This window comes from Sinohyriopsis cumingii, chromosome 17, assembly GCF_028554795.1.
Source record: "Sinohyriopsis cumingii isolate HCF-2022 chromosome 17, ASM2855479v2, whole genome shotgun sequence".
Taxonomy (NCBI): Eukaryota; Metazoa; Mollusca; class Bivalvia; order Unionida; family Unionidae; genus Sinohyriopsis; species Sinohyriopsis cumingii.
The window spans coordinates 95854119-95867227 of record NC_142977.1 but is presented as its reverse complement, the minus strand read 5'-3'; the positions used below and the strand labels follow the sequence as shown (position 1 = coordinate 95867227).

At 34.6% G+C, this 13109-nt stretch overlaps 1 protein-coding gene across 1 annotated transcript in view; it reads left to right on the top strand.

Moving 5' to 3' along the window:
* LOC149779477 (formin-like protein) overlaps window positions 1–12810 on the top strand; it is a 130152-nt gene extending 117342 nt beyond the window's left edge. Inside the window, exon 29 of the mRNA XM_089940167.1 lies at window positions 1950–12810. Coding sequence (XP_089796293.1) covers window positions 1950–2062 — 113 coding nt within the window. The 3' untranslated portion in view covers window positions 2063–12810. The remainder of the gene's footprint in view (window positions 1–1949) is intronic.
* The last annotated feature ends 299 nt before the right edge of the window (window positions 12811–13109 follow it).

Below are 13109 nucleotides of genomic sequence, written 5' to 3'. Positions count from 1 at the left end.
CAGACATCATAGCGATATGACTGAAAAATTGTTAAAGCTATGTTAAAAATCCTAATCACATGCACACACATTATATTGTCATCCATTAGAGCCAGAGTATTCCACCTTATAGTGAAATAACCATTTACTACCAGTTATGTTATTGAAATGGCATCCATAAGGATACCAACCTTGTAACAGTAACCATGTTAAATGTAAAGATCCATATAGTGTTGGAGAGCTGTATATATCATGACTTTACATTGTATTGCAAACCACAGCCAAAGCCACTGCATCACCATAGCTGTAGTTTGGTGTGTTATATCTTGTCTGGTATATAACTTTTACTCCACAGAAGATATTTGATTATCTTTGGATTTGATTTGTAAAACTGTAAGTTTTTTTTCTTCTCATTTTTTTACTTTTATTCTTAGGAAATAAATTATTTGTTAAGTTTTACAAAGCTTGTTGTCTTCACTTTTTTCCTGTTACTTTTTTTGTTAGAGTGTAGAAATGTAACACTTGGCCCATGGTTATATCGAGACTAGACAGTGTGTCAGGTACCATACTGATACAACCTGCCTCAGGGTCACTGTCATGGCATGGAATTTTCTGACTTGTAGCCATGCTGGAATATGTCTTTGAACCACTGAAGATATTTGAATGAAACTTTGCCCAGGTGTATATCATGCACCCTAGCCACACTCCTGGCTAGAGATCATGGCCACAAGCAAAAGTATTTCTGTTGCTTGTATTGTTTCCCAGATTGTAACTTTTGAACTACTGATGGTACTTTAAGGACAATTAGTCACTTATTTAGCATGACTTCACCATGGGTCACATAATATGCTCTCTGTCAAAAGGGCAGAAGTCACAGCAAGAAAAAATATGAATCGGAGACTTCTGTTCATGTTCAGGTACAATGTTTGAACAAATGAAGATGTTTAATAAAACTTGAGACTGTTCTGTAGTATGATTTAACAGTTTCTCGCATATTAATCATGTACCTCTTCACTCAAGGTCAAAGCGAAGGACAGTGTAAGTTAGAGTCTCATATATTTACCGTATCTGCATCGAGGTGGTTTGATTTCATTTCTCAACAATTATAGAAAGAATGCTGAGAATTGATTAAAGTCACGCTTTATGTTTTAAAAAAGGAATATGTTCTCAAGACTTAAATTTCCTTTTAAAAGACAATCAGATAACACTAAAGTATTCTAATGGCTTACAAGCTATCATTGGTGATATGTAAAGGTGCTTTGTACTTAATGTCTCTATAACAAAATAACAGGCCATCATTGGTGATGTGTTAAGATGTTTTGTACTTAATGCCAAACACAGTAACAAGCTATCATTGATGATATATAAAGGTGTTTTGTGCTTGATCTCTTATAACAAAATAACATGAACAGAGATGAAATAAAAGAATATTTTTAATTAATATCAGTATAACAATTCACAGCTTATACAAATATCATCTGTATTGACTTAGAAATTGGGTCCAGCTGTAAACAAATTCGACCCGATCTGCCATCATATAATGCACCAGCAGGTCAGGGTCTGCATTGTTCATTTTACTGTTTATTCCTAATAAATTGTATGGACCAAGGATCTGTGCAGTTGGCAGTTAGATCCTAATTATATCAGTATCAATTACTATATTATGATGTTTCAATCACAGACTTAAGCTGCATAAGATGGATCATATCATAAACATAAATGTTTCAGTGTCATGTTTTTCCCATAGTATTTTCCTGCATGCCAGTTCCACTTACTCTTACAGACTACTGTGTAAGATGTGCTGCCAAACCTTTATGGACAGGATCGGCTGAGGCAGTGCACAAGATGTTTGTTACTAGCAGTAACTTAAAGCATGTAACCTGATTGATATGACAATAAATTAAAGCAAGTAACCTGTTGGATTAACAAATAATTTGATAGCAATCATTTAAAAAATTTCCATATTTCAGATCTGAAGAATGAGCCATATAGAAGAGCCGATGCAGTACGTCGGAGTCAGCGGCGAAGAGTGGAGAACTTGGTGCAGGTTCCTACAGGGTGCAATAGTGACACAGCCTTTTGAGCTGAGGTCGATCCACACTTGATCTTTACCTGTATAGTGATATTTATATGGACTGAGATGAAATGGGCTACTGAAAGTTCATTGCATAAGGCAGGGAAATGTATATGCGGGATACACTTCATATTTCCTACTCTGAAGTGTTTATTACTCAGCTATTGCTCTGTTCCTACCAAGGTTTGCATGTTCCTGTCTAGAATAAGATGTGCACTTCTGCAGGGATGGCAGCAGTCAGGATATCTCTGCTGTCATGCTCATGAAAAACTTGAAATCAGAACCTTGCCTAATACAGCTCTCCTTCAGTATAGCATGGTAGTTGGGGGCCATTATTTCTGACACATTATGTGCCATGCTGCTTATGTTGATAATGTTACAAATTTCTTTTATTGCACGTATATTTGTTAGAGATAATGAACAAAATATACCAATGAAACATATAATATTAATGCAATAGTTGGGGTCTGTAACCACCAATGATTGTATGTACTGCACAGTAGTAAAGCGAGTATGATAAAATATTTGATGGTTGCATGTATGCTTGTGTGGGTGGGGGTCACATGTATAGTAATAGTTTCTTTTACGTAAATTTAAATATATTTTTTCACTCATGGTATTTCAGCATTTCATTTTGTCAGATACTGTTTTTAAAAAAATAGAAATAAAGATATAATACCTAGCTTCATGTTGTTTTCTTTCAACCCATGTTGTCATTCATTTGATAGACCAATTTATGTACCATTATTTAGTTCAGGAAATATTTTACTTTGCGGTACTGCATTATATCTTGAATCACATTATAATGAAGTGTGTTATAATGAAGGAGAGCTGTACTTTTTAAAAAACAATGTTCTGTAAAAACTTAAGTCTCATCAAATTAGATTTTGCACCACTTATCTAAACATTGTATTATATGCAGAGCTGTATTTGGCAAAAATGTCAGCTTCTATTTCCTCATTTAAATAGTTGCTAAATCCTGTATAGTGAACTTTCTTTTATATTATTGTGTACATGTTGTTTTAAAGTCTAAAAATTTTATGACATATTTTGTTTTATAACTTCTTTATATCATTTTTCCTAAGTCTTCAGTTATGTCTGGTCACTTTTGAGTTTACAGTTGTAAGTGTCTTGTGAATGTACTCATTGATTTACATATACAAAATCGTCTTCAGACAAAGATGTATAACTATTTTATCTGTGTTTTACCAAGTGATTTCCTAACTGTTAGCAGTGTCTGTTTTGCATTCCCAGGATATAGTGTATGGGCAGTGTTGAAACTCTTCTTATGTGAGTTTTTTTAAAATTCGAAACATGCTGATATTTTGGCTCATCCAGTTTAGACTACAGTGTACAAGTAGCGATTCAGTGGTATGAATTTGCCTCCCCTGCAGAAGCAACTGGAACATGCCTTTTACACATCACCTCAACCACAAAAATCTTTTGATACAGATTAAAAGAGTCCCCTTTTGTCAAAGTTGGTAGAGCCCTATACATTGTGAGCCCTATACGTTGTTCCGACAACCTTGAAAAATCCATAGAATTTCCAGGCTTGTCTTGTATTTGTTCAAAATCTCATTGAATTTTGCCAAAAGCTCATATTTATTTGAGAGAATACAAAACATCAGAACTGAATAAAATATATTATCTTGAACTACAAGATTTTTGTTATCTACATATTTCCAGTATTAAGAAGTGAAAGGGATAAATATTGGATGGACCAACTAAAACATGAGACTGGCAGTTACCAGATGGAGTAACGGAAATTCCAACACTTATAAATTTCTGTAATTTTTTGGGACATTTTTTTACCTTTATTACATATACATTACAGATCAAGTCAAAATTAGTTTTGAGACAGAGTTATTTAAGCTTTTGGTAGTGAACTCACATTTGCTATATGGCTGGATCCTTTCTTTCTTACCTCTGAAAGCAGAATCAAGGCCTAGCCCATCCACATTTAAAATGCTGCATCTAATTGGCTGATTCAATCTGTCATAACCAATCAGCTTATGGGTATCTTCATCATACATTGCGCTCATGTGAACAAAAATGGCACACACAAGCATGAAGTAAGGTCAAACTCAAAAGCTGGGTACACTCAAGATTGGCCACGTATTATAGCATCAATAATAATTGTTTTATTGCCTATTGCAAGTTATGCGACTTGGGCATTACCATCAGTCACAGCAAGATATATGGTGTGCATAAATACATCTGGTACTAAAACACATGAGAAAGATATAGTATGCATACACTCATCAGTATACATGTGAACCTCTGAGTGGGGATGATTTTCTCCCCTAATGAGGTGTATCTCCTGTCCTTCCTATCACTCACTGAAATTTCCTACATATAAAACATTGTTATTCAGAAATATTTTCTATTTTTCACACATTGCTTCCAGTGTGGTATATTTATGGTAATACTCCCTGTGATCACATGACTGACCTGTCTTAAGCAAAGAAAGAAAATTTAATTGCTAATTTCAAGCAGCATGAGATACTTGACATCCCTTTTATTCTGTTGGCATGCTTGATTGGCTTCAGTACTTAAAAGTTTGTTGACATCGATTATACTATGTCAGATCTGATGTAACTATGAAAGGATTAACTATTGATTTTGGTTGGATTAGGAAAGAGCTCATTCAGCATAAACAAGGTCAATCTAGCTTCAGTGTTGGTCGCAGTGTCTAAGTGTTATATCCCAATTTTGTAATGTCAAAATCTTAGCAATAAAATATCACAAAAAATTCATTGATGGGCCAAAATGGGAATTTTAGTGGTTGGAATTAAATTCAAGGACATGAATATGCATTCTGTCCTTCCCGGATTTTAAAATCTGCTATGGTGGCAATTGAGATATTACTGTCATGCAGCATTGTTAACGTTTATTAAACACTGCAACAAAAAGGCAATAACTGAAATCCATCTTTGCAGAATCTGCATAAAATGTAGATAAGATATACATGTAGAGACTGTTTGTCACCTTTATAGCTGAACATAATCTCCATTTATGGTAGCAAATCATTTTTCAGATCTAGTCAAAAAGATGTATCATGACTCAGAAAGCACACGTAAGTTCACAAACAGACAGAAGAAAACAGCTGAAAACTAGCTTTAGGTCTTTATTGGGAAAAGAATGTCAAAGACGTGTATCAAAAGGAAAATTCACCATTCTCATTGAAAACCCTCCCTCTTTTTTGAAGTGAAAATTCCTGACTAAATATTTGCAGGTCTCGTGATTTGCCCAAAATTGACCTTCTTTCCAGTGTATGTATCAAACCATCGTAACATATTAGAAAGATATTGTATGCATACACACTTAAGTCCATCACCAGAAAGATACGTTGAACATACACACATCAAGGCATCAAAACACATCAGAAAAATATGGTGTACATACATACATCAAACCATCAAAGCACAGAATGATATGGTATACATACACACATCAAACCATCAAAGCACAGAATGATATGGTGTACATACACACATCAAGGCATCAAAACACGGAAAGATACGGTGTACATAAACAGATCAAGCCATCAGAATGGTATGGCATACATACATCAAAGCATCATAACACGGAAAGATATTGTGTACATAAATGCATCAAGTCATTGAAATAGAAAGATTTGGTGTACATACATCAAACCATCAAAACAAAGAAAGATAGAGTGTACATAAATGTATCAAGCCATCAAAACACATATGGCATTCACACATGAAGCCATCAAACAGAAAGATTTGGTGTACATAAATGCATCAAGCCATTAAAATGCATTCAGAAGACAGTGGGCCCCACCAAACAAATGCAGAGAAGTTTCTTGTGCATAACATTATTATCGATTAGGGAAGTTACAAGTGCAGAATGACTTGTTACTGTCATGTGGATCATAATGTACCATTGTCTACTGCAAACCACTCGCCTCACCTTTTAAAGAAGGCTTCTCCTAGCAGCCAAATAGACTGTATATACAAAAAAGTAAGACCACAAGAAAATGAAAATCACAACAGCTGGCAAATGCTTTACCATTATCAGCACATTCATGTGTTTGGGAAAATCATTTTTGGAACATCAGTGACTTGCACCTTGGTTTATAAAAGTAAATCAAAAGTTAGGCATATGTGCTTTTTTTGTCAGCTACTGTATTCATATGAGTACAAAACTATTCGGGGCCTCGAGTGGCTGAGTGGTCTAAAGTGCTCTCCATTATGGATCACTGCCATCTCACCTCTGTCTGCATGGGTTCGAGTCTAGGATTTGGCCAATGTGGGTATGTGAGAAAGCTTGCCAGGGGCTTCTCATGGGTCGGTGGTTCTTCCCAGGGTTTTCCTGGGTTCTTCCTCCACCATTAATACTGGCTGCCAGTGTGCTGAAAAATGGTGTTAAACCCGTCAATAACAACAACAAAACTATTCAGTATACAGTGAATTTTTCATGCTTATCAAAGGGTCTAGTGATCACACAAAGTTATGTATACAACTAATTTTTAATTGGATAATTACGGATTTTTTTATTGTACATTTTCATCTTAAAAATGACTGACTTGAGACCCAATTTACACATTATCAGACAGGTGTTGGTTTTTCACAGTTGAGTGTTATCAGTTGTGGTGTAGTTTTCAGTCGCTGTAGTAGCATAGTAACCACATTAATTTTGTAAATGGATGACTACTTTGGTAATGAATTTCACATGACTAAGAATGAGCAGTGTTTCCAATTTAGAGTGGGAATGTGTTTGATCCACTGTCTGTAAAAGTCCATGTAGACTCGTGAAAAAGAACCCTCCATGACTGTATGGACCATGCTATAGAAATACGGTTGGTAAAAGTCCATGAAGACTCGTGAAGAAGAACTCTCCATAACTGTATGAACCATGCTATAATAATAATATTTGTAAATGTCCATGAAAACTCTTTGAAAAAAAACTCCCATGATTGTATGAACCATGCTATATAAATCATATTGGTAAATGTCCACGAAAACTCTTTGAAAAAGAACTCTCCATGACTGTATGAACCATGCTATAATAATAATATTGGTAAATGTCCATGAAAACTCTTTGGAAAAAAACTCCCATGACTATTTTTATAAACCATGCTATATAAATCATATTGGTAAATGTCCACGAAAATTCTTTGAAAAGAACTCTCCATGACTGTATGAACCATGCTATAGAAATCCTGTTGGTAAAAGTCCATAAAGACATTTGAAAAGAACTCCCATGATTGTTTGAACCATGCTATAATAATAATATTGGTAAATGTCCATGAAAACTCTTTGAAAAAAACTCCCATGATTGTATGAACCATGCTTTATAAATCATATTGGTAAATGTCCACGAAAACTCTTTGAAAAAGAACTCTCCATGACTGTATTAACCATGCTGTAGAAATCCTGTTGGTAAAAGTCCATGAAGACAGTTGGAAATGAACCATTCATGGTTTCATGAACCATGCTGTAATAATCATGTTGTCCATCTATCTGTCCATCAGCAACTTTATATGTGATAATTTTATTGAGAATTGTTGAATTTTAACAAAATTTGTTTTGCATCTTTATATTGATGAGATCTCGATAAATTCATTTCCAGCCTTGTGTGTCATAATTTAGTGGAGTTACATCCCATGACTGGCTATACTCCTGGATACTGGTTTCCACAGTATAACTTTACCAAGTTTTGCTGGATTTAAACCGAATTTACCGTGTCAATATTTTTATAATGAGACCCAGATTTTCAACCTTCCAAATTTGGTATATGTAGCATAGCTTTGTTAAGGAATTTTTTTCGTGCACCATTAAATTGATCAGATCTGGAATTTATTTGATGTCTCTCATTCCGCAACATAATATACAGGAGTTTTCCATCATTATAGCCAGTATTGTGCTGACATATCATTAAATCCTATGCAAATATACATTGTATGTCCTGATTTAGTTCTTGGCTCTGCTGGTTATAGAGCAGAAGAGCTTCTGCAATGGCCTTACAGCTGGCATGAATTAGCCCAAGTTTGAAATCATGGCTCCTTAAAAAAAACCACAGGGAGGATAGCCATGAAACTTAACAAACACATTCATACCAGGCTCTAGTTGGTCTTGAAAGAAACTGGCACCAATTAGGCATCACATAATGCCATGAGATTTTCACTAAAATACCTTTTTAATAATAAATGAAACTGGTGCCACTCTGATAACAAATATGGGTGCCCAGTGGCTGTTGTGAAATTCTTGTTGTCACTACTGTTCCTGAACTAGATGATTGTATTGACATGGGGGTTTCACAAAACAATTCTTACAGTGTCTTTTTGGTCTTAAATGAAATGGTGCATCTCTCACAACCAGTATGGCCACCGTGGTGGGCATCTTGAAACTTGTTATTGCTAATCTTTCTAAATGAATGGTCATATAAGAAAACAGTTTTGTTGCCAAATTTTGAATGTTAGAGCTTGTCAAGCTGGTTTCAGTTCTCAACATTTAAAACAGAAATTTCCTTATTTTGGATTCCTGGAAATTCCTGTGTCTAGTAAAGCATCAGTTTTTTAAGAATTTTTGTTTGATGCATTGCTTTGCCAAGGATTGTTGGATTCCACCAAATTTGTTGTCCACTTTTTTAAGGATGGGACCTTGAATGACTTGGAGTTTTAGAATTTCAGGTCATCATTGGGTGGAGTTAAAGCCAATTAATGTCCAGCTTCTAACATTATTTCCCAGCCCTTGTTCCTGTTTTGAATCCCTGCCAAGTAAATTATAGGTTACATCTAAATTTTTCAGAGTGTAACAATATGGGAAACAAACAACTGTCCTGGCAGGTGCAATTTTTGGGTTGATTTTAATGGCAATTTTCACGTTATTGGCTATATTATGCCAAGGAAATGGGGGCTAAGTGCCTTTCCATCGGGAACACCGAGGCATCCAACCCAAGTTGGCCAGGGTGGGTATGACAATCATGACTCTTGGATTACAACTCCAACACATTTCCAACTGAGTTACCATAGCTCCCATCTGGGCAGTACAACCAGAAAATTCACCCATGGCAGTGATTTGATTTTTTTTTACAACCTATCAAAAGTTGAAATTTTGTTTTCCAGTTTTCTTATGGTAAGGTCAGTATGTATATGTTGTTAAAGAAATGAAAAAAATATCAGTGTTTACAGTGTGGTGAATGACATGATGGTGTTTGTAATCATTATTTATTATCACAAAAATACTGATAAAACAATTTTTGTTTAATATCACAAGTTTATATTTTCTTGACCAATTTTTAAATGATAAGGTCAATATATATGTTATTAAGAGATGACAGAAGCTTTGTCTTACTTCCTAGTGTTTCATAGTGTACATACAGTGAATGAATTGATGTTGTTTTTAATCATCATTTATCATTACAAACAGACCATTGAAGCAAAATTTCCCTTAAGAAAGCTTAATTTGTTGTCTGTCTTAAATGCTACTTTATGAATGAAAAATCAAATGTCTCACAAATATTTGGCAATATTTTTCCATATATGTAAGAGTAATGCAAAGTCAGTTTGGAACAGGATTGCATTTTTCTTTGGGAAAGAAGACCTAGCAGTCATGAAGTTGGCACCAATGTTAAAAAGTTTTTTTTCCAAGGCCATAACTCTGAAACTACTGCTGTAATTTGATGCAAGTTGCTACACTTAATAGTTGGTGATTAAGTGGGGATTACTTTTTCTCATCAAAGTAAATCCATTTCCATGGTTTGCAGTGACATATGCATTCACATTTAGATTTAACTTTGAAATATTGCTTAAGGAGACAGTTAACTTTAATTTAAAGCAGCATTGCCTCTGGGGCCCATGTGTCCCTAATCCCTGAAGGCCAGCCCCTGAGTCATAATTTTGAAGTCAATGAGATCAGTACACATAACCATGTATACACTCTTTCAGCATGAAAAAGTCATCATTTATGTCACCAGCCTCAGTGTCAATCCCTGCTTGTTTTGGATGTTCGGTCTTCAATTAGATACAGTTCATAGCTCCCACCCATAAATATATATGTACACTTACCTTACATTACAAATAGAATTAGTGTATCTAGTCAGCATATATTCCTGGTTCTGTCCTTGACCCCATGGGGCCATGATCCTGGGGTCATAACACGGAAACCTTTAAAATCTCCACCCTTTGACCATATGTACATTTTCTCAGCACAAGGTCAAATTATTTATGCATTTAGCATTGGCCTCTTGGTCTCTCACTACCATGAGTGGACTTTACTCTTTATTTATAACTTTGAAAATTGTTCATAGCTGCACCCAAAATATGTGTGTATATACAGTCAGCATAGGTTTATGGGCCTGTCCTTGCACCTTTTGGATGAAAACCTTGTGAAAAATGATTGGCCCGAACCCCCTGTATCTGGAGAAATGAAAGTTTGTTAACATGTTTATTTGCATATGTAGATGACCTAATTAGATTTGCATGCCGTCATATTAATTTTTCAAGTTTTTTTTAAAGATTTTGAATTTAGTGTACAGTTGTCTACATGTTTGACAAACACAAGTCCTGTTTATCATATGCACTATTTTGTACATTGTTAAAATCATTGGAATTGTATCATTTATAGGCAAGCATAATGCATTCCATCAGGGTAATAACATAAATACATTCTTCAGTAACCAAATTACTTTATTTGGGGCGACTTTATCTACTTGCTTATAAGTCAGATGCAACTGCAAACTGCAGAAACCCAAATCTGTCCATCAAATAATGTGCTTGTAGTTCAGGGTCTGTACAGTTTGTTATGAATAATTAGTGAAACAAACTAGTTAGATCCTGATCTGCAGGCACACTGTGTGATGGCAGATCAGGGTCTATGTTGATTACAGTTGGACCAGATTTATATGCTAGTATATACAGTATGTTAAGTCATTGAAATTTGACAGTATCGGTCATAAACATGTCATTTCAGTCAACATGTAAGTCTCTTTATTTTCTTGGATATGGAAATTCGTCTATCCTGACATTTGTCTGATGTATAGTGTATTTTCACATATTTTCATCTAACCTACTTGTCTGCATTATCTCTATTCGTCAGGAAGCATGATCAACATATCAAACTAATACAATTCTTACATCTTCAGTGAACAGATTCTTTGTGAAAGCCATTAAAGGGTTTTTTAATCGTGACCGTTAAGTTTTGTAAAAATTTCTTGCAGGTAGGACTCTTCTACTGTACATTGTAACAAGTATTATAATTAGTTTTGTAAATTATTGAGCTGGTAAAAGTTGAACCATATAATACTGGCACAGATGTACATGCACTGTTACAAAGCCATTGCAATTTCATACACACACAAACACACACACTCACACACATGGTAGAATACAACTTACTATGGACACCTAATATTGTGGAAAAAACTTGAAGAAAAAAAAATCTATATCGTCCAGAATTTGAAACTTCACTCTGGCTTTACCATCCAGTTTTAACTTGCCTTTAAACCAGGCATGTGCAACCTGCAGTCTAAATCCAGCCTGTTACCTGGTTTTATCTACTTTTTACCTGCTAAGGTGTGGTTTTTAAAGGCACTTATCTGGCCCATGTCCTTGAGGAAGTTGCACAGTCTTGCTGTAAACTCTCAGTGGTAATAATTTATTTTATGATGTGTAAAGCAGTTATTAATAATGTCCTATCACAGATAATTCATAAAACTGTCTTGTTACAAGCAGTTAATATTGTTGTGTCACATTCTGTTCTTAATAATGTCCTATTACAAAACAGTTATTAATAATGTCCTATCACAGATAATTCATAAAACTGACTTGTTACAAGCAGTTAATATTGTTGTGTCACATTCTGTTCTTAATAATGTCCTATTACAAACAGTTATTAATAATGTCCTATCAGTGTATGTTTTATTATAGTCCAAAAGCTGGTGCTGTAAATATGTGTTATGTATAAAATAAATTACACATTTCTTGAGTTTACAAATTAACTGGGGGTATTGTTGATGCAGATCTGTGCAAAAAATATCAAGGCAAAGAGATGCAAGGAAAGCATATCATATACTTACACACTATCATTATTGACTGTCAAGCAGATGTTTCTTCATTTGTGTAGGTCAGTTTAACTAAGTAGGTTTGTGAGAACCCACCATGCTAATTTGTTTTGACTCATTTTGAATCATTGTGGCAAATGAGGATAAAATGTTCATCTTTCTTAGGCCGTTTACTAGATTTCCTAAGGCTTGTCTCATGAGTCGCAACAAAACTACTACTACAGTTTTAATTCATCTAATCAGAGATTATTTGTTTCAAAAGTTCTGTATTGCTGATTATGAACAATGATAATCCTTGGAACAAACAGTCAAAATTGTCTATTGTAAAGATACTGTATCTTAAATCGTGTCCAAGGTAAACATGTTTTCTTTTTACATCACTTTATGAGCAGCACAATTATTGTTACTCCTACGTTATTGTTCCAAGGTATAAATGAGCCGAGATGTTTAACCCTGGCTTTGGTTTTCAGCAACTTGTTTAGATTAAACTAGTTAATTTTTCTCAAATTCGTCAGAATGCTTTGTTTACTGTTCTTCCTCCTTGACCCACACAAATAACCAGAATGTCACAGTGACAGTTTGCAGCTTTCAAGATTGATAACTATTTATTGAAATTCAAAACAAGGAAAGTAACCAAACGTCAATCTATTTTTATAATCATGTAATAGAATCATGTGTCAGAGATGCAATAATTGTCCAAAACACAATAAATGACAGTATGAATGTTTTCACCTTGTTTCTTTTTATCTCCCACTTTTTGTAACAAGTGAGGGACATGATATTTTTGTTTCATTCCATCTATCTGTTCATCCATATGTACGTCATTCAACACTTTTTTTTTCTTCCATTCAGTAACTTTCAAACCATTTTATGCTGGTGATGAAACTTTATATACTTGTACATCATCAATAGATGTATATTAGGTGCCACATTCAGGGTCATGTATTACAGTCAAGGTCACAAATCAATATATAAGTTTTTAGACACATTTCTTTCTATTCTGTAACTTTCAGACCAGTTGAGATTA